Source organism: Terrapene carolina, unplaced genomic scaffold (genome assembly GCF_002925995.2).
Source record: "Terrapene carolina triunguis isolate 2854851 unplaced genomic scaffold, T_m_triunguis-2.0 Scaffold431, whole genome shotgun sequence".
Taxonomy (NCBI): domain Eukaryota; kingdom Metazoa; phylum Chordata; order Testudines; family Emydidae; genus Terrapene; species Terrapene triunguis.
In genome coordinates this window covers 53,400-78,875 of record NW_020664782.1, presented here as the reverse complement: position 1 = coordinate 78,875, position 25,476 = coordinate 53,400, and the positions used below count along the sequence as shown (strand labels likewise).

Here is a 25,476-nt window from a genome sequence, read left to right as displayed (position 1 = left end):
GGGGGCCCCCTCCCGGGCTCCCCCGCCGCCCCCGGGGCGCAGCTGCTGCGTGGCGGGGGCGGGGCCGGGGCCGGGCACGGCGGGGTGGCGTTCACGGCTCCCGAGGGCGGGGCGGGGCGGATGCCGCATCCCGTCGGACCGGTTCCCCGGACGCCTGGGTTCCGCGGGGCCGGGGCTGCGGGGCAGCGCGTGGGGGGGGTGTCTCCTGCGGCCCCTCCCCGCGCTTGGCCGCGGCCTGGGTCCCGTTACCCCCCCCCGGGTCCCTGCCATGGGGTGGGGGTGGGGCTGTGTCCTGCCCCGGGGGGGTGAAAAGGGTCCGGGCCCCGGCGGTTCGTCCCGCAGCCCGGGCGGTGCCGGCTGCCTTGGCCGGTCTCCAGGCTGCGCACGCCCAGGTGAGCAGGGCGGTGTGTGACACACCCACCCCCGGCGCTCCCGGCTGCTCTTCCTGGAGACCTGGGCGGTGCCCGGGCTCCCGGCCACGAACCCTGCTCCTTGGGGCGGTGGGAGTCCCGGCCCCGAGCCTGCCGGGGGGCTGGGCACAGACCCGCTGCGGGGGGGGGCACAGACCCGCTGGGGGGGGCTGATTTGCAGGTTGTTCCCCGGGATGATTCCGTCACTTGGATCTCCTGGGAAACCGGGCGCAAGCAAACGCCTGGTGTCAGTGCGACGGGGGGGGGCCATGACTCACTCGGGGAACCGCTTGAGCTTTGACCAAAAGAACAAATGTGACCCTAGGACACGCAAACGGGCGTAGCAGCAGAGGTGACTTTCTCTCTGTATCCGGTGCCCCGGTCTGGTGCCCACCGCTCAGGCTCCTGATAAACTGGAGCGGGTCAGAGAAGAGCCGGGAATAGAAAACCTGCCTTGTAGAGAGAGACTCGGGGGGCTCGATCTGTTCAGCGTAACACAGAGGCGGTTCAGGGGTGACTTGGTACCTGCCTGGGGAACAGACGTTTACTGATGGGCTGCTCAGTCCAGCAGAGGAAGGTCAAACACGGGGCAGTGGCTGGAAGTTGAAGTAAGATGAATTCAGACTGGCAGTTAGGGGCACGCTGTTAAAGGTGATGGGAATTAACCACGGGAACCGTACCCAGGGGCCGAGGTGGATTCTCCGTCCCTGACAGTTTTTCAGTCCAGACTGGTGGGAGTGGAGCAGGGCCACGGATCCTGGAGCAGTGGGGATGGGGTGTCTCCCCACTCTAACTAGTTTCTCCCCTAGGGCCCAGTGGCTGCTCCGACCCTGCCCTTTTCCCTTGCAGGTCCCCGGCTCCGTCTGCCCCGCAGCCTCGCCGCCATGGAGGCCAGCAATGGCCTCATCTACCCGCTGCGGCCGAATGGCCTTGGCTCCCTGCTGGATGAAGAGGAGGAGGAGGAGGAGGGTGAAGGCTTGGCCCTGGACTGTGAGGGGGACCTGGAGGTGAACCCATACGATGGGCTGCCATTTTCCTCCCGCTACTATGAGCTGTTGCAGCGGCGGCGAGACCTGCCTGTTTGGGCCACCAAGTACAGCTTCATGGAGCACCTGGAGAGCAGCAGCGGCATCGTCCTGGTGTCTGGGGGGCCCGGGACCGGCAAGAGCACCCAGGTGCGAGGGGAGCATGGGGAGGGCGTAGCCAGGGCAGGAGTGCCCTGTCCGGAAAGAACACATACCAGGGCTTGGGGAGCAGCCGGTGCTGCAAGGAGAGGGTGGGGGGCTGCCCCCTCACAGGCAGCGCGGTGCTGCAGGGAGTGGGGAGCTCCGTTGGGGGCCCTGTGCTGCTGACTTGCCGGTGAGACACGTCCTGGGCTCCTTTGAGTACACGGCCCCTGGTGTCCGGCGGTTCTCGTGGGGACAGGATCACAGAGCGAAATGGCTTGGCAGCTGCTGCTGGCAGTGGCTGCGTCCCGTAGTCTAGGGTGCTATGGCTACAGGTGCCGTGGGAGAGGGGCCAGTGACTCCTCATTTAACCTCTGAGGCAGGGTCCATTGTACGCCCGACTGCGGCTCCTGTCTGTTTGCGAAGCCCCCTCGGGGCAGCACGTGGGGAGGTCAGGGTGACGGGAGGTCGGGCTCTCCGTCGGACGCCCTGGGAATTGGCTTTCAGTTGTGCACGGCGTGGGCTGGGAGTCAGCTGGGTCTGCGCTGTGAGCTGCAGGGCAAGTCGTGCCCTATGGAGTGAGCCGCTGGCGGGTGGCCAGGGACTCCTGAGAGGGGTGGGTGAACCCGGAAGAGGGCCTCAGACACCCTGACTTGTTCTGCGATGCTGGTGCACCGAGCAGCCCAGTTGGGACCCACTTCTCTGGCTGCTATCCTGGCATTAAAGACACACCCCTGCCCCAGACAGCGCTCTCACGCAGCAGGACAGACAGAGAGACAACCAGCAGCCTCGGTGCCAACCCTCCAAGCTGCAGAGCCTGCAGACAGCTGGGCTCCTTGGCCCTCTGCCCCTTGTGCGTGTCTCTTCCACCCCAGCAGCCTTGGCAGGGACGCTAGAGACACTACAGTCAGGACTTTGACCTGGGGGAGGGTTTGTTTTCAAGCAGCGTGTGTCTGTGGAGCTCTGCTCCGCTGTAGGCCCCAGCCAGGCCATGGGCCTGGAGACGGAGGCGGGAGCCTCCTAGGAGGCTACCTCTCCTGGTGCGTGCCCAGGGGATGCCCAGGCTTCCCAGCAGCGGAAGCTGGAGCCTGGCTGGTGTGGAGGATGGGCAGGGGGTGGCTCTGTAAGGGAGCAGGTCTCTGCCTGGGGCCAGCTGCAGCCCCCAGGAGCAGAGCTGTGCCTGCAGGCAGGTCGGGCCGAAGGGGCGCATGAGAGGCGTTTGGAGGGGCCCGGGCGCTTCCCTTATCTGTGTGATTGGTATCGGCCCCGTGACTGCGGTCTCAGCTCTGCGCAGCCAGTAGAGCCCCCCGTGGAGCAGGGCAGCCCCGCTGCACCGCAGCGACTGTCACTCAAGCTCCACTGGGCTGCCCTCTCATCTGTACCCTAGATTTCTGCCCCCTGCTTTGCCCCGGGGGCCCATGGGCTGCTGCAGGGAGCATGGGCCCCTCCAGGTTCGCAATCAGCTGCCCCCGAATCTTGGAAGACTTTGCCCCTTGGCTGAAGGGCCCACAGCTGCGTGGGGGTGGCAGGGTGGAGGGGACTAGCACCTGCTGAGCTGTCAGGAAGGGAGCCCTGGGGCTTGGCTGAACTCCGCATGGATGGCATAGCTGGGTGCCAGCCGCCTGCTGCCAACCTCTGTGCCCAGGAGCATGTGGGGTGCCTGGGATTGTTTACGGTGCCTGTGCCCGCCTCAGTGTCTGGGTGAGGCAGCTCTGCTGGGATCTGGCCCCCTGCCAGCCGGATGGATTGGTTCTGCCCCTGGCAGGCCGTGTGGGCACCCACAGCATGTCACACGGGCGGCTCTGGGCCGGGGGGCCAGGCCGTTGTGCCCACATGGGGTGACCTATGCCCCTTGCCCCACTCTCCTTCTTGCAGATCCCCCAGTGGTGTGCAGAGTACGCCCTCTCCCAGCAGTTCACACATGGCCTGGTGGCCTGTAGCCAGCCCCACGGCCTGGCCGCCCTCAGCCTCTCGCTGTGCGTGGCTGACGAGATGGACCTGAACCTGGGCCACGAGGTTGGCTACTGCGTCCCCCACGAGGACTGCTGCACCCCAGAGACCCTGCTCAGGTGAGGCTGGGAGCTGCGCCCATAGGGCACTGAGACCTGCTTGTGGGACTGGGGCTGCCCCTCCCTCCCCGATCCAGGCTCCCTCTCGCTTGCTAGCCGCGCGGTGCCTGATCCGCCCCCGCTGGGCTTGTCGGGGGCTCAGCCCGGAGCCAGGGCACACGAGGGCGGAGCCGGAGTCCAGGGCTCAGCGGCAGGCAGCCAGGCCACTCCACCAGCCTCCTTCCTGGGGAGAGGCGGAGGCCAGCTCTGGCCCAGGCTCCCCCGTGCAGGAACCTGGCGCTCCATGCTGGGACGAGACAGACCAGAGCTGGGCCGCTAGCGGCTGGGGAGCCGGGCCGGGCCTGGGCCAGGCTCTGCGTCGGGGCTGGAGACACCCCTCTCGGGCAGGGCGGGGTCCAGCCGGGATCCTGTTTAAGGAAGGGCTCCAGGATTAGAGGGGTGAGGAGGAGGCCGCACTGCAAGGGTCAGGCTGTGGGCATCAGGTGGGGGCTCTGGCAGTGAAGGGGTTAAGGCGGGCACCTGTGCCCGGGGCTCTCTTGGGTTGGTCCTGACACCTCTCAGCTCAGAGGACAAGGGCACGGTTCCCTGCTGAGAGTGGGGGAGGGGGCCCTCCCAAATCCCCTCCAAGTCTCCCTCCCCCCCACAGCTCTGCCAGTGCCCCTCAATCCCAACCTGCAGCCCCTGCCGTCCCAGCTCTGGGCTCCCCCTTCCCCGGGCTGCCTCTGACCCTGGTGCTTGGTGCTGACAGATTCTGCTCGGATGAGATGCTGCTGCGAGAGATGATGTCGGACCCTCTGCTGCGCCAGTACGGGGTCGTTGTGCTGGACGAGGTGCAGGAGCGCACGGTGCCCACAGACGTGCTGCTCGGGCTGCTGAAGGATGTGCTGCGCCAGCGCCCGGAGCTCAAGGTGGTGGTGGTGACAGTGCCGGCCCTGGAGGAGCGGCTGCGGGCCTTCTGCGGGGACCCTCCCGTGGTGCGGGTACCCGGACCCAGCCCGCCCGGCCAGCTGATGTACAGGGATCCACCGGCTCGGGGCCACGTCTCGGCCGCGTGCCAGGCGGTGTTGGACATTCACCGGCACCAGGAACCCGGCGATGTGCTGCTCTTCCTGGCCAGTGAGCAGGTGGAGACTGGGGGGCTGCTGGGACCAATCTCTGGCGGGGTGCTTGCGGGAGAAGGGAAGAGGGAAGGGGGTGCTGGGACTCGCTTTGGGGGGTGGTCCTGGGGGCATGAGGAGCAGGGGGCTGCTCCCACCCCCCTTGCAGCAAAGGGGGTGTCCTGTCACTAACGGCGCCTGCTCCCCTCCCGGCAGGAGATCAGCGAGTGCTGCGAGGCCATCCGCACCGAGGCTGTGGCCCTAAACCCCGGGCTGGGGCCGCTGCTGGCCCTACCTCTGCACCCGGGGGTGGGGCGGGCAGCCCAGAAGGTCTATGAGGTGCCGGAGCAGTGCAGCAGGCCCCAGGGCCGGCGTGTGATCGTCACCCACTGGCTCGCAGATTCGTCCTTCTCCCTGGGGACTGTGCGCTACGTCATCGACACGGGGCTGGAGCTGCGCAGCGTGAGTACGGAGCGGGGTGCCTGGCTCAGCCTGGCCCAGGGCAGGCGTGGCCCTGCTCAAAGCCAGCTCTGCACAACTCCTTGGGCAGCACTTCCCCTCCCGCCAATGTCCACGTGACAATAAGTAGGGCCCTACCAAATTCAGGGTCCATTTTGGTCAATTTCATGGTCATAGGATTTTTAAAATGGTAAATTTCATGATTTCAGCTATTTAAATCATGGTGTTGTAATAGTAGGGGTCCTGATCCATAAAGGAGGTGGGTGTGGGTGTGTGTGGTGGGGGGAAGGGTCGCAAGGTTATTATAACAGGTTTCAGAGGGGGTAGCCGTGTTAGTCTGTATCAGCAAAAACAACGAGGAGTCCTTGTGGCACCTTCGAGACTAACCAATTTATTTGGGCAGAAGCTTTCGTGGGCTAGAACCCACTTCATCAGATGCATGGAGTGAAAAATACAGTAAGCAGAATATATATTATAGCACATGAAAAGATGGGAGTTGCCTTACAAGTGGGGGGTCAGTGCTAACGAGCCAATTCAATTAAGGTGGAAGTGGCCTATTCTCAACAGTTGACAAGAAGGGGTGAATATCAAGGGAGGGAAAATTTGTTAGTCTCTAAGGTTATTGTAGTGAGGCGTGCGGTACTTGCTACCCTTACTTCTGCGCTGCTGCTGGCAACGGCGCTGCCTTCAGAGCTGGGCAGCTGGAGAGCGGCGGCTGTTGGTTGGGAGCCCAGGTCTGAAGGCAGAGTCGCTGCCAGCACCAGTGCAGAAGTGAGGGTGGCATGGTGTGGTATTGCCACTCTTACCTCTCTGCTGCTACTGGTGGGGTGCAGCCTTAGTCCCTTCAGAGCTGGGCGCCTGGCCAACAGCCACCGCTCTCCAGCCGCCCAGCTCTGAAGGCAGCACAGAAGTTAAGGGTTGGCAATACCATGACCCCCTGCCCCGAAATAACCTTGTGACCCCCCTGCAACTCCCTCTTGGGTCAGGACCCCCAATTTGAGAAACGCTGGTCTCCCTCTGTGAAATCTGTATAGTATAGGGTTAAAGCACACAAAAGACCAGATTTCAGAGGGAGACCAGATTTCTCTGTCCATGACACATTTTTCATGGCCGAGAATTTCGTAGGCCCTACAAATAAGCCCCGCTCCTTTCCGTCAGTCAGTATCCTGTCTCTTGCCCCTGAAAGGCTGGGAGCTTGTATTAATGGTGTGATGAGGCAGGGCCGGACCCCTGCCTGTTGCACAGGAGAGCAGCCTGTGCAGCAGCTGTCGACGGACACACAACAACCGCCAGACTGGGTCAGACCAAAGGTCCATCCAGCCCAGTGTCCTGTCTGCCGACAGTGGCCAGTGCCAGATGCCCTAGAGAGAATGAACAGAACAGGGAATCAAGTGATCCAGCACCTGTCGCCCATTCCCAGAGCCTAGGGTTTTGTTGCTGACCATCTTGTCTAATAGCCATTGATGGACCCATCCTCCATGAACTTCTCTTATTCTTTTAGAACACAGTTACAGTTTTGGCCTTCAACATCCTCTGGCAAGGAGTTCCACAGGTTGACTGTGCGCTGTATGAAGAAATACTTCCTTTTGTGTGTGTTAAACTTGCTGACCCCTAGTTCTTGTGTTAGAGAAGGAGTAAATAACATTTCCTTATTAACTTTCTCCACACCAGTCATGATTTTATAGACCTCAGTCATATCCCCCCTTAGTCGTCTCTTTTCCAAGCTGACAAATCCCAGTCTTATTAATCTCTCATATGGAAGTTATTCCATACCCCTAATCATTTGTGTTGCCCTTTTTTGAACCTTTTCCAATTCCAATATATCTTTTTAGAGATGGGGCAACCAGATCTGCACGCAGTATTCAAGATGTGGGCGTACCATGGATTTATAGAGGCCATATGATATTTTCTGTCGTCTTATCGATCCCTTTCTTAATGATTCCCAACATTCTGTTTGCTTTTTTGACTGCCGCTGCACATGGAGTGGATGTTTTCAGAGAAGTATCCATGACTCCAAGATCTCTTTCTTGAGTGGTAACAGCTAATTTATATGTATAGTTGGGATTATGTTGTCCAGTGTGCAATAATTTGCATATATCGACCTTCAATTTCATCTGCCATTTCGTTGCCCAGTCACCCAGTTTTGTGAGATTCTTTTGTAGCTCTTCGCAGTCTGCTTTGGACTTAACTATCTTGAGTAGTTTTGTATCATCTGCACATTTTGCCACCTCACTGTTTACCCCTTTCTCCAGATCATTTGTGAATATGCTGAACACAATTTATTCCTAGCCTTTGTTTCCTATCTTTTAACCACTTACCAATCCATGAGAGGACCTTCCCTCTTATCCCATGGCAGCTTACTTTGTTTAAGAGCCTTTGGTGAGGGATCTTGTGTCACGGAGTCACCAGGGCGATGCTCTGGAACTACTCCATATGAAGCCAGCCAGGACTCTGCGGGAGCCGCCCCTCTGTGAGCAGACTGTCTCCAGCGCAAGAAGTCTATACAGCTTCGACCTTCCTGGCCCTGGTGACTTATTACTGTTTAGTTTATCAATTTGTTCCAGAACCACCTCTAACGATACCTCAATCTGGGACAATTCCTCAGATTTGTCATCTAAAAAGAATGGCTCAGGTTTGGGAATCTCCCTCACATCCTCATCCATGAAAGCTGAAGAAAAGAATTCATTTAGTTTCTCCACAATGGCCTTATCTTCCTTGAGTGCTTCTTTAGCACCTTAATCGTTCAGTGGCCCCACTGGTGGTTTGGCAGCCTTCCTGCTTCTGACATTCTTAAAAAAATCTTTGCCGTTAGTTTTTGTCCCTCTCGCTAGTTGCTCTTCACATTTTATTTATTGGCTGCCTAGTGATACTTTTAGGCTGTCATAACTTATGTTGCTCAAGGGTGTGAATAAGCCACCCCCTGAGTGACGTAAGTCACCCCTACCTAGCGCTGTCCGCACCAGTGCTTATGGAGGCGGGTGAGCTTCTCCTGCCAACGTCACTACCGCTGCTCGCGGGGCTGGAATAGCTACGCTGACAGGAGAGCTCCCTCCTATCCGCTTAGAGCGGCTACGTTCGCGAGCTTACAGCAGCGCCGTGTAGCCGTAGCCTTACGCTTGACTTGCCCGAGTTCATGCTCCTTTCTGTTCTCCGCAGGGATTTAACCTGTGAAAGGGTGCCCGTTGGCCTCTAGCCACCTCTCACTCTGTGGCATTGTTTTGGTCCTCTTACTGTTTGTTGTTTATACATTTAATTTGAGCCTCTATTATAGTGTTTTTAAAATAGTTTCCATGCAGCTTGCAGGCGTTTCCCTCTTGTGACTGTTCCTTTTCATTTCCATTTAACTAGCCGCCTCCTGTTTGTGCCGTTCCCCTTTTTGAAATTGAATGTCACTGCGGTGAGCTTCTCTGGTATTTTCCCTCCTACACGGATGCTAAATTGATGTTGTTTTGGTCACTATTAGTGAGCAGTTCAGCTAGATTCACTTCTTGGACCAGCTCCTGTGCACTGCTTAGGACTAAATCAGGAATTCTCTCCCCTTGAGGGTTCCAGGACTAGCTGCTCCAAGAAACAGTCATTTGCGTCTAGAAACTTTATCTCTGCGTCCTGAGGTGACATGTATCCAGTTAATATGGAGAGAGTTGAAATCCGCCTTTGTTGTGTTTTCGACCTGTGTGTAACCTCTCTACTCACCCCGAGCATTTCACGATGGCCTGGTCAGGCAGTCGGTAGTACATCCCTCCTGCTGCGTTCTTATTGGTCAAGCAGGGGATTTCTAGCCACAGAGAGTCTATGGGACAGTTTGATTCATTTAAGATTTTTACTCTATTTGACTCTTTGCTTTCTGTCACGTAGAGTGCCCCTCCCCCACCTCTCATTTGTACCCCGGTATTACCTGCCCCACCGATTATCCCCATTTCTCCAACTTTCCGCGATGCCTGTTCCATCCGTGTCCTCATGTAATCCCAGGCACTCGGCTTCCCCAGCTCAGCAGTCACGTCTCTGGCTATTCTGTCTAAGCACCGTATTCAGTCACAGTCCTTCATGTGTTTCACTAAATGGGACTCTTGCATTTGACTGGTCCTCCCGAGCGCCTACCTGTATTTTACCAATTTTTCCTGTCCTCTGTACTAGGATCTAAAATCCCCCTCTAATGAATTCACCCCACGGGATGCCTCTGTGCAAGCCATGTCCTCCGCACCTGTCGCCTTTCCCCAGCTGTTAGTTTCAAAAATCCCCTATGACCTTTTCAATGTGACGTGCCAGAAGTCTGGGTCCGGTTTGGTTGAGGTGGAGCCCATCCTCCCCCCCCCCCCCATGTCGGCCCCTCCTTCCCCAAAGGTTCCCCAGTTTCTAATGAACCTGAACGCTATTGTCTCAACCACGCAGTTCTGCCTGTCTAGCTGGCCCTGTGTGTGGAACTGGGAGCATCTCAGAGAACGCTACTGTGGAGGTCCTGGACGTCAGTCTTTTACCTAGCAGCCTAAATTTGGCATCCAGGACCTCTCCCCTACCCTTCCCCATGTCACTGACACCTACATGTACCACGACCACCAGCTCCTCCCCAGCACCACACAGACATCTGTCCGGATGTCTCCTCTGAACTGCAGCCTTTGCACCTAGAGAGAAAAGGCCCCATATCCCAGTACCCTGCCCCGCGGCTGGATTGGAGCCGGCGTTCCCTAGAGAGGAAAGGCCCACGTCCCATTCCCCTGAGCCAGCCGGCCCCGCCCTGGGGCTGGCTCGGATAGGGTTCCCAACCCTCCAAGTTTGGCCTGGCGTCTCCCGGAATCGGCATCGACCTCCCAGTGACCATTGAAAGCAACCCGGGAGATTTTAATAGGCTATTTTAAGAGAATGACGTCATGTTGGGGTTGGTAACCCTGGGGTCGGAGCCAGTGCCCCCTAGAGTCCCATTTACTCCTGCCCTGACCAGCCTGGGGGCCCGGTTGCGGTCCCAGAAATCTCCCTAGGGTGGCTGGCCCGACGTGGACCTCTGCTGGCGAGATGTAGTACTGCAGCTTTGCAGAGCAAACCTTTCCAAGCAGCCAGGAGGCCCCGCTGGGGGCGGGGGCTGATTTCTGCGTCTGGTGGGGAATGGGGAACACAAGTCCAGCGCCGGCTGGTGAGCAGAGCCCATGGCTGGCCAGGGAGCATCAGGCCGGCCTGCCCCTCAAAGCGCCTTGTCCCCGCAGGTTTACAATCCCCGGATCCGCGCAGAGTCCCAGGTGCTGCGGCCCATCAGCAAGAGCCAGGCGGAGTCACGGAGGCAGCGGGCCGCAGGCAGCCCCCCAGGTGAGTGCCCGGGCCGCAGGCAGCCCCCCCCCCCCCCGCCCGCGTGAGGGCCCGGGCCGCAGGCAACCCCCCCCAGGTGAGCGCCCGAGCCCGGGCCGCAGGCAGCCCCCCCCAGGTGAGCGCCTGGGCCGCAGGCAGCACGTGTTAGGGACGCGCTGGGAGCTGTCAAAGCCGTGGGGCTGGCAGTGCCAGGCTGGGGGACCAGCCTGGGCATCTAGTGGGGCTAGCTTGCTGGCTGGCTGGGCTGCAGCTTTGGCTCCAGTTTGCTGCCGCTCCGCCCCCACAGTGCCTCTTCCCCAGTGCCAACCCCACCCTCAGTCCAGCTCGCGCCCCGCCCCCATGGCAGCTCCCCTGTCATCTGGCAGGCACCTGTCTGCGCCTCTACTCCGAAGCCTTCTATGAGCAGTTCCTCCCGGCCGCCCCCGCCCCCCACGTGAGCGAGGCCAACCTGAGCCGTCTGGTGCTGCTGCTCAAGAGACTCGACATCGCTGACATGGGCCAGTGCGACTTCCTCGACCGGCCAGGTACAGCCCGGGGCTGCGGGTCGGGAGTGAGGGGCGTCTGCAGGACGGTGGGGGATGGGAGGAAAACATGGGGCTGCTCTCGGTGACCCATTAACAATGGGGGGGGTGTAAATGGCCTGTTAATGAGATTCCCAGCTGGCCCCACCCCGCAGACACTGAGCTGGGAGGGGCTGGACATGGGCAGGAAACTGCAACGGGAGACTGGGCCTGGGGACCCACAGCTCGGCCGTGGGCAGGAGCGGTTGACGGGCTGGGGCTGAGGGGATCTGGCAGCAGGAGAGACAGCCATGCGCAGGGGGAGGGTCAGAGCATCCGGGGGAACCCCGCCCTCCGGCCACCCCTCCATCCCGGAAGGATGGTCCCATCCGGGAGGGGAGGGAGCTGGCAGGCCTGGCGTGGGGGAGGGGGATGAGTCCTGTGGGAAGGGAGTTTGGCACATTGTGGGGGGCCCCGGGGTGGCTCTGAGAATGCGGCATTGGCACCTCCCCTGCTGCCCGGCTGACTCCCTGCCCCCCAACCAGCCCCCGAGTCGCTGATGCAGGCCCTGGAGGACCTGGATTACCTGGCCGCGCTGGATGATGATGGGAACCTCTCGGAAGTGGGGATCATCATGTCGGAGTTCCCCCTGGACCCCCAGCTGGCCAAGGCGCTCATCGCCTCCTGCGAGTTCGACTGCGTCCACGAGATGCTCACCATGGCCGCCATGCTCACGGGTAGGGGGCCAGGCGCGGGCACCGCGTCCCCTGCGAGAGGGAGCAGCACCAGGGCTCCGAGTCGGGCCTGGCCGTGCTGTCTGTCTCCTTCCTTTCTACGGCTGAGAGAGGTTCTCAGCGCTGCGGGGAGCCGGGCTGCAGGCCGCACAGCCTCCTGGGGATCCAGGGCGTGGGTGGGTCTCTGCCACCCCCAGCTATGCTGGGGACTGTGGGGGCAGCCGCAGGGAGAGCCCTGCCGGGCACTCGAGTAACTCTTTCCTGCCTGCTTCTCCCCAGCCTCGCCCTGCTTCGTGACCCCGGTGGCGCGCTCCGAGGAGGCTGCGGCCGTGCGCCGGCGGGCCCTGCTGCACCCCGACGGGGACCACTTCACCCTCATCAATGTCTTCAATGCCTTCCAGCAGCGTGAGTGCCGCTCTGCATGCGGGTGGGGGGGTGGATCTCCCCAGCATCTGCCGCTGCCCACGTCCTGGCATCACCCACCACTTGCACCGGCTGGCCGTACCCCATGCCCTGGCACCGCTGTGCTGGGGCCCTGCCCTGGCAGGGCGACAAGCTGCTCCGGGGGCAGGTCACAGTTCCAGAGGCTACGGGCACTCGATAGGTCTGGTCTCCGCTGTCCCGAGCCGCGAGTGGTGGGGGCGTCCCTGCAGGGCTGGGCATGGCAGACGGGGGCAAGGGAGATGGCGTGGCCCTGGGGAGAGGACGGGGGCAAGAGCCTGATGGAGGGGGATGGCCGGGCCCCCAGCTGACGCCCCTCTCCCGCAGACGAGCTGGATGAGGGCTGGTGCCGGCAGCACGGGGTGAGCGGCGCGGGGCTGCGGCTGGCGGGCGTCGTGCGGGCCGAGCTGCTGGAGGTGATGCAGCGAATCGAGCTGCCCGTCTCTCCCCCCGCCTTCGGCACGGACGACAACGTGCTCAACCTCAAGAGGGCGCTCATCTCTGGCTACTTCCTCAAGGTGGGGGAGCCCCCAGAACGAGGGGCCTTGTGGCGCAAGGGGAGGGGGCTGCCCTGGGGGGGCCCTACGTGTGTGCAGGGTGGGGAGAGAAGAGGGGGTGGGGGCACTGCCCAGGCTGCCATAGGCCCCGCTTTGTCTGTCCCCACTGACCCCTCTGCTCCCCGCAGGTGGCCCGGGACATCGACGGCTCCGGGAACTACCTGATGCTGACGCACAAGCATGTGGCCCACCTGCCCCCCCACTGCTGCTACGTGGTCCGGAGGCCCCTGCCCCGCCCACCCCCCTGGGTCCTCTACCACGAGTTCACCATCTCGCAGGACAACTGTCTCAGCGTGGTATCTGAGATCCAGCCCCAGATGTAAGGGTGGGGGGATGCTGGGGGGGAGAGGGGAGCGGAGACCCCCAGCGGGGGAATGGCTGGGGAGGGGCTTGGGGGGAGAGCCCCCAGCCTCGTCAGTGGCTGGCTGCAGGGCAGGACCTGGAGATGCTGGCAGGGTAACACCTGGCCCAGGGCAGGGCCTGGCGCCTTCTCTGTGCCCCTCCAGCCTGGTCCCTGGGTGCTGCCCCCTCCTGCCTGCCCAGCCCCTTTGTGTAGCGGGCCCTGGTGCGAGGGCCCGGCCTGGCGCTGCCCCGCGCTGATCTGCTCTCTCCCCGCAGGCTGGTAGAGCTAGCACCCCAGTACTACCTGAGTAACCTGCCGCCCAGCGAGAGCCGCGACCTGCTCATGGAGCTGAGGGAGAAGGTGCTGGGTGCTGCGGAGCCACTGGGCCGGCTGGAGCCAGCGCTGGACGGAGCAGGGGGTGTGGAGGGGGAGGACAAGGACAAGGATGTGTGCGCACTCCAGTGAGTGGGAGCGAGGGGCTGGCTGAGCTCCCCTCCTGTGACAATGGGGGGTACAGGGAGCCCCAGGAGGGGGCACGGGGTCCTTCCCCTCGGCCGTGCTGCCACGCCAGTCCCCCATGCTGCTGTACCTGTGGGGTGCTCCGGTGGGGCTCCTGGACCTCCCAGCTCATGGTGCAGGGGGGGCTGCCCCCCGCCTTCTCTCTGAGCCGCCTCACCCAGGTGCCACCAGCTGCTCTCAGGGCCCCCTCCTGCCTGCTGGTGTGTTACCAGGGGCCTGCTCTGCCATGGGGCACAGCCTCTCTGCCCCACAGATCTTCCTGCCCCACACACTCCATGGTGTGGGGCCAGGCACCACACATGGGCCGGGGAGCAGGGGGAGGCAGCCCATGGCCTGACTGTATAAAGCTTTTCTGTGACCTTTGTTCCCAGCCTTGTGTCCGTTGCTCCGAGCTGGGGGGTGTTCAGCAGAGGGGGCCGTGGGGCTCAGTGCTTGACCCTGAGCTGCGTCCCCTTCCTGGCAGCATGCCCAGCCGGCCACCTCTGCAGGCCCTGGGCCTCGTCCCCAGGGTGCTGGGGGTGCAGCCTTTCCTGCTGGCCACTCACCCAGGTGCTGTACCCGCTGCTCGGAGCTGGGAGCCTGGGGCCCGGGGCCCAGCTCCCCTCCCCGCCCCTGGAACCACTCCTGCCCCCTCAGCCTGCCCTGTAATGTAAATACATCCACGCCCAGGACCTCCCCCCACAAACCTGTTGCTTTCCCTTGGCCTGCTCCAGCCCCCTTCACAGCGCTCTTCATGGCCTGAGAATTACATGGCTCCTTACAGAATACCGGCTCCTGCCTCAGCTCCCCTGACCTTAGTCTTGGGGTGGGGGTGGGGGCTGGCCTCCTGCAGCAGCTCCCTTCACTGGACAAGGGTAGACGTGTGAGAGCGGAAACAGCAGTGTGCCCTTCGTAACCCTCAGCCCTGGGGCTCCCTGCTCAGCCAGGCGAGGGGAGCAGATGCCCACCCCATACCCTCCAGCCGGGCTCTCGTCCAGCAGCGATACATTGCCAGGACTTCAGCCTGGGCTCCCCTCTAGCGTTAGCCCCGGTCCCCTCACCCCTGGGGCTCCAGGCCAAGGTGGAGCCAGAAGCCTGGAGCTGCCAGCTGGCCTCTGTCTCCCCTGCGTGTGGGGACAGTTTGTGAATTGTCCCAGGGTCACGGGGGCGCTGGCCCCCAGCAAGGGCGGAGGGGGCAGAGATGAACCAGGGCCGTTGGGGCTGCAGTATGGGGTCGGCTGCTGCTGGAATCCTGCCTCCCTCTTCTCCAGCTCTGGGTGCCGGCTGTCCTGGTGGCTGCAGCCTCCCCAGGGCGTGGGACCCAGCACCTGCAGGCTGCATGCAGGTGGGCAGAGCTGGGTGAGGGGCTGCTCGGTGCGTCTGTGATCCCATCTGGTTCAGAGCCCCCCTCCCCCAGCGACCCCATGGAGCTTACGTGAGACCAAACCTCAGCAAGAAGCCTGGGCCAGCCAGGTGGGGACCCGGGCTGCTTGGTGTGTGCCAGCCGGAGCTGTGTCAACAGGGGCAGAGAGGTTATGTCCCCTCTGTATCTGGCACCAGTGCGAGCGCTGCTGGGATCCTGTGCCCACAGTCCACGAGGGCTGCTGACAAACGGGAGAAGGGGCGGAGAAGAGCCCGGAGGAGGGCTGGAAAACCTGCCTTAGCGGGAGAGACTCCGGGAGCTCCGGCTAGTGAGCTTGGAGGGCAGGTTCAGCGGTGACTTGATCACAGGCTGCAGGTGCCGACGGGGGAACAAACACCTCCTAAGGGGCCTGTCGGGCGAGCCGAGGATGGACACGCTCAGCCTGGCAAAGGGGGAGATTCTGACAGGGAGGGGAATTAACCACGGGACCGGATCCCGGAGGCATGAGGTGGATTTTCCGTCCCTGACAATTGTTCGACCCAGGCTGGGTCTAGCAGCTCTGCCGTAGGGGTGAGCGGGCAGCCGGGCTCTGGCCTGGGCTGCACAGGGGGTCAGACTGGATCATCGCAATGGGCCTTGCTGCCCTTGATCTGACTGGCTGGTGCTGAGGTGCCCTGATCCCTTGGGCAGTGCCCTGCGGTGCAGCTCCCCGGACAAGCCTCCCTGGGCCAGCACCCCAGGGGCTCTGGGGTCCCGCAGGCCAGAGAAGCCAGTGGTGCTGGGCTGTTCCCTCGCCCCAGCCCCTCTACAGCTGTCCCCCCTGCCCCGCAGCCTCAGCTCGCCGTGCTGTCAGCGCTCCGGGGCTGCGAGCTCCTACCGGGCAGCGCGGCGGCGTGGCTGGCTACAGTCGCACGGTGCGGCTGCCAGTCCTCATGCTCTGAGCGGCATGGTAAGGGGGCAGGGAGTCCCAGGGGACAGTCAGAGGGCTGGGGTGTGGCTAGGGTTTGGGGCAGGCAGGGAGCAGGAGGGGTGGTTAGTGGCGGGGGTCCTGGGAGGGGGCGGTTAGAGGACAAGGAGCAGGGGGGGTTGGATGGGTTGGGGGTTCTGAGGGGGGCAGTCAGGGGCCAGGAAGTGGGAGGGGGTGAATAGGGGCAGGGGCCAGGCTGTTTGGGGGGGGCACAGCCTTCCCTACCCAGCCCTCCATACAGTCTTGGAACCCCAATGTGTCCCTCAGGCCAGAAAGTTTGCCCACCCCTGTCCTAGGCCCTGACTTCACAGGCCTCTCCCCCCCCCAGGAAAGCTGAGCCCTCAGGTTGGGGGGAGCCTGGCCCTGTGCCCCCCGAGGTGTTTTGGTGGCGGGGGGGGGGGCGTTTCACACTGGCTGTGTTCTCCAAGAGCTGGCGGAGGTTAAAGTGAAATCCCCCCTGCCCTGCCAGCCCCACCCCGCAGCCCCTGTGACGTGGGAGGGAGGGGGTGGCCCTGCAGGGCAGCGGGGCTCCCCCCGGCACGGTTGTGTTCCCTGGAAGTGCTGGGGAAGCAGAGGAGTCAGCGCTGGGCTGGCCGCCCCCCAACTCACAGGGGAAGTTGTGGTCTGAGCTGCGGGGAGCCCGTACCTGGGGGGAGCCCAGCGTGGAAGCCCAGTTGTAGGAACCTTCTGCTCCTTTGTATCCTGGCTGTGCTGGGCCCAGCCTCTCCTCTGGGCAGGGAACAAGGGGCAGGTGCTGTCGGGCCTCTCCCTGCAGGCTGGGGAATGGCCAGGGGGCCGGGCGGGCCGTGCCCAGCCTGTCCCGCTCCATGGCAGAGGGGATGGAGCTGGTTAGGGGCTGGGCTCCCTGGGGCAGGGGCTGCAGGGGGCCTGGCCAGCTTGGGGTGCTGAGCAGAGGGGCCCCTCCCAGGTCAGTGCAGCACACGAGGGGCAGGCCCTGCATGGAGCCCCCGCAAACACCTGCCCCCCGTGGGGAGAGGAGAGGAGGCAGCTGGCAGGGACGGGGACGGGACGAGGCAGAGGTGTACTGGACTGCGGTATTTCCCCTCCCCTCCCCCCCCGCGGCTGGCTGCAAAGCTGGGGGGGCAGGGGGCAGGGGGCCTGGGCCTATGGCAGCCCTGTTGCCAGGGCCGGCTCCAGGGGTTTGGCCGCCCCAAGGGGCGCAAAAAAAAAAAGCCTCGATTGCGATCTGCGGCGGTAATTCGGCGGAAGGTCCTTCGCTCCGGCTGGGAGTGAGGGACCGTCCACCGAATTGCCGCCGAATAGCTGGACGTGCCGCCCCTCTCCGGAGCGGCCGCCCCAAGCACCTGCTTGCCAGCTGGTGCCTGGAGCCGGCCCTGGCTCTTGGGCTGGATGGAGGGAGAGCTGAGCCCTGCACTGGGCTCCCTGAGTCTGGCCGTCCCGGCTGGAGTGGGCTGGAGCCGGGGCTGCCCGGGCTGTCCACGCTGCACCCTGCGAGCCGGGCAGGGCGTGGCACTGCCCTTATCAGCGCCGTGACAGCAGTGCCCAACTTCCCATTTGCTTTCCAGGAACCCGAGACCTTCCGTGAGGCTGGGGGGAGCGCAGTGCGCTGGGCCCCCGGGCACCAGGCTGGCAGCGAGCACCGGACGCTGCGGGGGTGGGGCTGGGGATCTCCTGCGGAGCAAGGGGGCTGCAGCCGAATCCCCCTTCAAACCCAGGCTGCTCCCCACTGCCCGCCCAGGCACCCCTCGGCCACAGGCTGGGCCCTTGTGCAGGGCCCTCTGGGACAGCCGGGCTGCGGTGCTGCTCTGGACACGGCCCCTTAGGCCCGGGGTGGAGGGCATGTCCCTGCCCTTCCCCCATCAACCCCAGGGGGCACATCACTGTCCCTCCCCCCCACCCAGCCTTGTCCCACTGCACAAGCCTGAGAGCCGGTAAGGCCAGAAGGCCGCGTCGTGGGCAGCCAGTCCCACCCCTGCAGGGCCCAGGCCAGACCCTCGCCCGCCCCACCTGCCACAGCCCATGGCTAGCTCGGAGCCCCAGGGCCTAGTGTGGCAGAATCAGGGGTGCAGCCGGGTTCCCACAGTAACCCCTTGGCTCCATGCGGTGGGCCTATGACCGGCACGCCTGCACAGGGGGGCACAGGCCCCCGCTCAGGTCAGGGGAGATCCCCAGCTGCTGGCACAGCCGCTCTGCAGTGGGGACACAGGCCTGTGCCACGCCAGCAGTGCTGGGCCCCGACTCCTTCCCGTGTGCTCAGAAAGCCCCCAGCAGCTCCGCTCACCGCAGGACCCCAGCGGCCCTGGCACCGCGTGAGGGACAGCCCTGGGGAGGACACCGCAGGGGCAAGGGCTAAGCGCTGGCTACTTGCAGTGAAGCCAGGTCAGACTTCTAGCTCGCGCCCCGGGGTTCTGCCCCCTGCTAGGCCCTTGGCCACGCGCCCTGGGGTTATGCCCCCCACTAGGCCCTTGGCCACGCACCCTGGGGTTCTGCCCCCCACAGACCTGGCCGGGCCCCTGGCCACACGCCCCTGGGTTCTGCCCCCTGCTAGGCCCTTGGCCACGCGCCCTGGGGTTCTGCCCCCCCCGCCCACGGGCCCCACCGTCCAGCCCGCTGCCCCAGGCACCCCGCTCCAGCCACACGTGCAGCTGGCTCACGATGATACCAGGTCTGTATCCATGGAGGCGCTGATCCTGGCAGCCCGGTGGGATCACCGAGGGTGGGGTGGTGGGGGATTTGAACCAGGTGTGTGGGATGCTAATGGTACCAGAGCCATGGGTCTCAGCTGCCGCAACGCCCCCTCCAGTCCAGTTCCACCCCGTCAGGGCTGCCCCGTGTGACCAACTGGGACTGTTCTTACTGTGGTCTGTGAATGCTGACAGGGGAGTGGGGCTAAGAGGGTCTGCATTGGGGGATGGGAGACTGGCCGAGGGAAGACACCTGAGCATGTAACGTGAGAACCCAGGTGACACCTTTGCCCGGGAAACTGAACAAAGGCTGGGGGAGGTTTTCAGAGCTGGCTGGTGACATGGCTGGGAGGCAGACGGGCCTCTGACCTCCCAAGGGGGCTGTGGGGCCCTGGGACCCCAAGATGCACCTAATTGCGGGGGGGCATCCTGTTGTCTGTACCTGCAAGACCTGTCTTGGACTGTGTCCCTGTCGTCTAAATAAACCTTCTGCGTTACTGGCTGGCTGAGAGTCGTGGTGAATCGCAGGACGCCGGGGGTGCAGGGCCCTGAGTCCCCCCACACTCTGTGACACCCCGGCCTGGCATGAGTCTGGGTCTGCTGTGACTATCCCCCTCCCCCATGCCTCTGGCCATTGCAAGGAGCAGGGAGGCACCTCCCCCACCCCCACGTGCCTTTGGGGTACTGACAGCTGAAGCTGCTGCTGGTTGATTTAACAAAGCCCCATTGTGGGGCCCTTTCCCCAGCCCCTTTGCTCCCGCCCCTGCCCCCGTTATGCAGCAGGACCAGGGCAGCTGGGTCTCCAAGCCCCAGTAGCTGCAAGTGCCCTAGCTCCAAAGGCAGCGCTGCCCCCCACGCATGCACCGGCCTCCCCTCCGCTCGCAGCAGTGACTGTGATGCCAGCGCCCCTCCCCCAACCCATGGCAGCCCCCACCCCTGGGCATGCCCACGCGCCCCTCATGGCCTGGCTGGGGGATATGGTGGCTGGGGCCCCACCCATCGGCATGGCCAGGACACTGCGCAGGGGACAGCACCCCCACCCCCAGCCTGGTCCCAGCAGCACCCACAGCTGCCCATCACCCCCCCCTCGCCCCCCCTCCCCCAGCGCAGGGTCCCAGCTCTGGCCTGAGGGCCAAGGCAAAGGCAACGCAGCCCCATTCAGAGCCCCTGCGTGTCCCGGTGCTGGGCCCTGGCGGTGTGTGAGCAGGAGGGGGTGGTGGCGCAGCGGGACCTGGATGGCAGCAGAGGCCTTGGCGCTGATGGGGAGAGGGGAAGGTGCCACCTGCTGTGGGCTTGACAGGTGCCAGCTGGGCGGGTGGCTGGGTAGGCTGGAGGGCCATGGCTGTGAGCTGGGAACCCCTCAATGCCAAGCGGCCTGGGGGTGACAGGAACAGCCTTGTGGTCGCCCAGGGGCTTGGCTGGTTCTGGTTCTGGTTCAGGGGCGCAGGGTCGAGCTGATCCCCAGCTCTGGAGCTGGTGAGGAATTTCCCCGGGCTCAGGCTGGCCGTGACCTTGGACAGTGTCGTGGGTCCACAGGCTCGGTGCTCACACGGCTCGGGACAGGGCCGCCCAGAGGGTTCAGGGGGTCTGGGGCAAAGCGGGGGAGCTGCGGCGCTTGTACTCACCCGGCGGCGCTCCGGGTCTTCGGCGGCACTGAAGGGCCCCCCGCCGCCGAAATGCTGCCAAAGACCCGGACCGCCACCGGGCCAGGGCTCGCAGGGCCTCTGCGGGGCCCGGGGAAAATTGACCCACTTGCCCCCCCCGGGCGGCCCTGGCTCGGGAACAACCCCGGGGGAACCCCTCCCTGTGCCAGTCCCCTCAGGGTCACTCTCTCTCTGGGTGGGGCCCTCGACTTCCCTGCCTTCTGGGACTGACCCTCGGAGCCTTCAGCCCCCCATGTCATGCCGTGAGCTCCCTGCAGCGAGGCCACCTGAGCCGGACCCCTGGGGGAGACGTGTACCCCAAAGGGAGCACTGCACCCCCCCCGATCGGCCAGGACTCTCAGCCGGCGGGTGACAGCGGGGCAGGGGGGGGGTTAGCAGGTGGCTGGAACCGCGTAGCCAGTCCTTGGTTACCAGAGAGCAGAAAGTTACACCCTGGGCCTGCGGGGTCAGCCCAGCCCCCTTCCCCTCCTTAGTCCCCAACCAGGAGCGTCTCTCCTGCCTCCAGCCGCCCCTGCGGAACCACCCCACCTGCCCCCTCCTCAGCCCTTTGTCCTCCCGCTGCTCACACCCGGCCGGCTTCTGCGGTGGGGGGACCATCCAGGGTTGTTAGTTGCCAGGTGCCAAATGGCTGGGCAATTGGAGTGGCCATTGTCTTCTGGGACTGTCTATGGGCCTGGGGACTAGCCAGCCTGGCGCAGTCACACCTGGATCTCTGCACAGAGTAAACACCCTTTTCCTCCCACCTAATTACCCATGCACCACAGAGGGGAAATTGAGGCATGCACAGTATCCATACATCATATTACAGAAAATTCCCCCTCTGTCCTAAGGGGTTTGTCACCTTCCTCAGAAGTGTGTGGGGGTGGGTCACCAGCCAGGATTAGCTGGGTGTAGCTCACTTTGTCATTTCCCTGTCACTGTGGGGGCCTTGGGCCCTGGGCCCCTCTGTCCCGCCTGTTCGCTGCCGGTGACACATACAGGCTAGTCCCCTGTGGGCTGTGCTATTTTAGTCCAGTTTTGGTTTAGTGGACGGGTGCTGGCGAGGGTGGGGCCTGTGATTTACAGGTCAGACTAGCTGACCTGGTAGCCCCTTCTGCCCTTAACTGCTAGGCCTGTCCCCGGAGTCTGGCTCACCACATAACGCAGGGTGAGTCTCCGAGGAAAGCCAGGGGCCCCCTGGGGATTACGAGCATTGTGACGTGTGCACACTGAAGCGATGTGAGGCGTTAGCTGTGCACACTAGAAACACGTCCTCAGTGGCTGCTTCAAGGCATCAGTCACTAGCGAAGGTGCCACGGGAGGTCAGAAATGGGAATCTGTCGGGATGCAAGTTAAACCTTGCAAGCTAACGTGATGGATGCGTCTCCTACCAGCTCAGATGTTACCAGAGCGCTGTGAACCCAGCAGGCAGCCTGAAGCACAGCCCATCGCGGCTAGGACTCTTCAGCTTGGAAAAGAGGAGACTAAGGGGGGATATGATAGAGGTATATAAAATCATGAGTGATGTGGAGAAAGTGGATAAGGAAAAGTTCTTTACTTATTCCCATAATACAAGAACTAGGGGTCACCAAATGAAATTAATAGGCAGCAGGTTTAAAATAAATACAAGGAAGTTCTTCTTCATGCAGCGCACAGTCAACTTGTGGAACTCCTTACCTGTGGAGGTTGTGAAGGCTAGGACTATAACAGCGTTTAAAAGAGAACTGGATAAATTCATGGTGGTTAAGTCCATTAATGGCTATTAGCCAGGATGGGTAAGGAATGGTGTCCCTAGACTCTGTTTGTCAGAGGGTGGAGATGGATGGGAGGAGAGACATCACTTGATCATTGCCTGTTAGGTCCACTCCCTCTGGGGCACCTGGCATTGGCCACTGTCGGTAGACAGGATACTGGACTAGATGGACCTTTGGTCTGACCCGGTACGGCCGTTCTTATGTTCTTATGTGAGGGCAGCAGGTTACCCCCAAAGAGGGGATGGGCTCCTGGCATACGCACAGCCCTGGGGTTGGGGGAAGGCTCCAGAGGGGCCTGCCCAGGTGCAGTGTGCAGGTGTAGGTTCATTAACATCTGGAGCAGAGATCCCCCATGATGCAGTGCTTCCCTGCTTCTCTGGTCCCAGAGTTCTGTGCGGTTCTCTGTTCTCCGTTCTGTATGCTAATGAGATGAATCCCTGTCCCACCTTTCATGAAGATGAGGCTAGGGGGGTTGTCTCTGCTCCCCATTCTGTATGCTAATGGAGATGTCTTCATCTTGTCACCCTTGTCAGGAGGGGTCTAGGTGTGGCTCCCAACGCCCTTCACTGCTCTCTGCAAGTCTTTTCTCTGGTCGGTCTTGGTTCAAGCGAGGGGGGGGTCTTTCATGAGTCAGACAGGCCAGATACTGCGCCCTGGTTCCCCAAGAACACAGAGCTGACTGGTAGCACCTGGGACACCAGAGCCCCAGAGACAGGGCTGGGTTAAGACCAAATGCCCAAGGAGTCACCCCCTGCTCCAACCTGGGGGTCAGGGCAGCCCAGGCTGCAGCCAAGATGGCCGACACGGGGAGGGGGTTGCTGCCCTCGCTCCCTGGCAGACGAGGGGGAGGAGGCAGTGGCCGGACCCAGCCCAGTTCCAAACCTAAAGGCTTTGGGGGGGCAAACGGGCACAGGCCTCATGACGGCTCCTCATGTGCCCCGTGAGTGCGAGCGAGGGACCAGCCCGGCCCAAGGGCACACGGGACCCGGCGCCGTGCTGCGGATTGGATACGGGACGTTTAATTGAATTGCAACGGGGCTGTGAGACCTGATTAAGGACACAACAGCTCCTGCTGCTGGCTGGGTTAGACTAGGTGTCCCTTCTAACCCTGTGGTTCTGGGATTCTAACTCTTGGAAGTGCCGGGCAGGAAGCTACCAAGGGGATGCGAAAGATGCGGTGGCACCTGTGGATAACATTTGTGGGTTCGAACTTCCCCAGGTCACTGGTTAGAGTGACCCTGCTCAGTTTGGTCTGGAACGGGGAAGAGATGTGACAAAGTGGGAATATTCTGTAATATTTTTATGGGGCCTGTTTGTGCCTCAGTTTCCCCTAAGAGGCATTGTTACTCAGTGGGTGGGAAAGGCCTGTTTGCTCTCAGGGCAGGGTAAGACACATGGGTGTGACCTAGCTGTCTGAGTGTTGGTCTCCATGGCCTTGAAAAGACAACCATAAATCCAGTTGCTCAGACATTGACACCCGAGGGATTTGGATCTCCCCACCTTGACGGGGGAGGTGTGAGGCGGGGATAAGAGCTGCTGCTGGCTCTCACCTGGAGTCTGACGAAGCAGGTCAGACGAGGGACAGACAGGGCTTGCACCAAGTGTTCTCCAAGTCCGCTGCAGGCAGGACAAGCAATACGGGCCTGCTCTGCTGCAGGGGAGATTGAGGAGAACATTAGGGAAAGTTTCTAGCTCTCAGGGTAGCTACACTCTGGACCAGGCCTCCAAGGGAGGTGGTGGGATCCTGTCATTGGAGGTTTTAAGACCAGGTTGGACAAACCCCTGTCAGGGCTGGTCTAGGGTCACTTGGTGCTGCCCCAGCGCAGGCAGGGAACTGGATGACCTCCCAGCCCCACATTTCTATGTATATCTCCCCACCCCCCGGAGACAGGAGAGGGGTTTAATAGCTGGTCGGGTGACCAGACAGCGAGTGTGAAAAATCGGGACGGGGGTGGGGGGTAATAGGAGCCTATGTAAGAAAAAGACCCAAAAATCGGGACACCTGGTCCCCCCCAGCTGCTGGTGTCGCCCACCCCTCTGCTCCGTGTGCAGATCTGGCTTCGCTGTGTTGGCTTACGATGCTCCATGGACGAGCTGACAGCCAGAGGGGTGAATTGAATTCCCTGGTCTGCCTCAACACCGGTTTGTCACCCTGCCCGGGTTCAGATGGTAACACGTGTCTCCCTCTTCCCAGCCGCACGCAGCCTCCCCAGGGCGTGTGGGGAGCAGCCTGAGCCTGGCTTTCCCGACGTGCCCTGCAAGCCGTGCACCAGCCGCAGGTGCTGTCACAGAGCTGTGAGCCCTTTGCCAGCTGGTACCAACGGCCTTGGTGTCAGACACACCCCTCGTCTCCACGTCCACGGCCTGTCCCACCACCCGATCACCTCCCAGACCCCACTGGGCCAACTCCGCCTTCGCCCTGCCAGTGGGACAGCAGACACCGGGCACTTGCTGCAGTTCCCACCTTTGCACTTTCTGCCCGGCTGCCCTGACACGCAGGGTGAGCTCCCCTTCAGCTCCGCAAGGCCACCTCATTGGCTCCGTCCAGCTCCCTAAAATTACCCCACAGCCGCCCCGAGACCATTCCCGTCTCCCTGCCCCCTCGTGCTCTGCCGTCTGCTCTCTCATCTCACACGCGGCCTGTGAGCTCCTGGGGCAGGGACTGCCTCCGTTAGATGCTTGCACGACACCTAGCATGACGGAGCCCTGGCCTCTTGGCACTACTGTAAAACCAATAACCACAGCAATCAGGTACGTGGAAAGAGGGGGCTCGGGAACGCAGAGCATGGGAAAGCTGTGGCTTATGACCCAGGAGCTAAAAGCCAGCTGGCTGTAGGACAGACTCATAATCGCTCTAAGTGGTCTCGTCTGGGTACCACTAGATGGGCCAGGACCCCAAATGCACACAGCCAGCCTACCTCGGAGACCCCACCGCTCAGCCCTTCAGAGCTTGGCAGGCCAGACAGACCTCCTCTGTAAACACAGGCCAAAGAACAGGGCCCGTTTCCTCTGCCCTGATTGCACTAAGTTGTGTTTGGCCAAAGCATCTTCCAGACAGGCCTCCAGCCCTGGTTTCAAGACACCAAGAAGAGGGGGAACCTGCCCTTCCCTTGGAAGCTGGTTCCAACAGTTACTCACCCTGGGTGGGAACAATTTGCCTGACCTCTCCTGTGTGCCTGGTTCAGCTCCCGGCCAGGGGCTGGTTTCACCTCCTCCCTTACAGGGCCCGTGGGGTTCTCCCAGCCAAGGTGCTTATGCCCCATGGTCAAGCCAGCCTCCGTCCACCCCCTTTGTGCTGCGCTGCGCTCACCGGAGCCAGCTCCCGAGACTCCTGCCGGCGATTTTCTCCAGTCCCCGTCACTTCCCCGCATCGCTCCAGCTTTTCAATCCCTTTCAAAGCGCTGCCCCGAGAGCTGGGCGCCTGCTTCAGCCCCAGCCGCACCAATGCCCCGCACAGGAGCCCCCCACTACTCCCAGCGCCCCACGGCCACCGCCGAGCCCCGGGCTCGCCCCC

General features: G+C 62.5%; 1 protein-coding gene across 2 annotated transcripts; it reads left to right on the top strand.

The window, feature by feature from the left end:
* The first annotated feature begins 586 nt into the window (after positions 1 to 586).
* On the top strand, positions 587 to 13,954 carry DQX1 (DEAQ-box RNA dependent ATPase 1). Of its 2 annotated transcripts, XM_024195036.1 has the most exons (12): positions 587 to 762; positions 1,260 to 1,585; positions 3,452 to 3,645; positions 4,394 to 4,769; positions 4,959 to 5,204; positions 10,397 to 10,496; positions 10,862 to 11,020; positions 11,542 to 11,733; positions 12,010 to 12,135; positions 12,499 to 12,689; positions 12,857 to 13,047; positions 13,347 to 13,954. In XM_024195036.1, the coding sequence occupies exons 2-12, from the start codon at positions 1,295 to 1,297 to the stop codon at positions 13,534 to 13,536; spliced, it is 2,256 nt and encodes a 751-aa protein (XP_024050804.1). In that variant the 5' UTR covers positions 587 to 762; positions 1,260 to 1,294; the 3' UTR covers positions 13,537 to 13,954. The 2 variants fall into 2 exon arrangements, with proteins under 2 accessions (XP_024050804.1, XP_029768913.1); XM_029913053.1 differs by having other exon boundaries at positions 587 to 1,585.
* Positions 13,955 to 25,476: the final 11,522 nt, after the last annotated feature.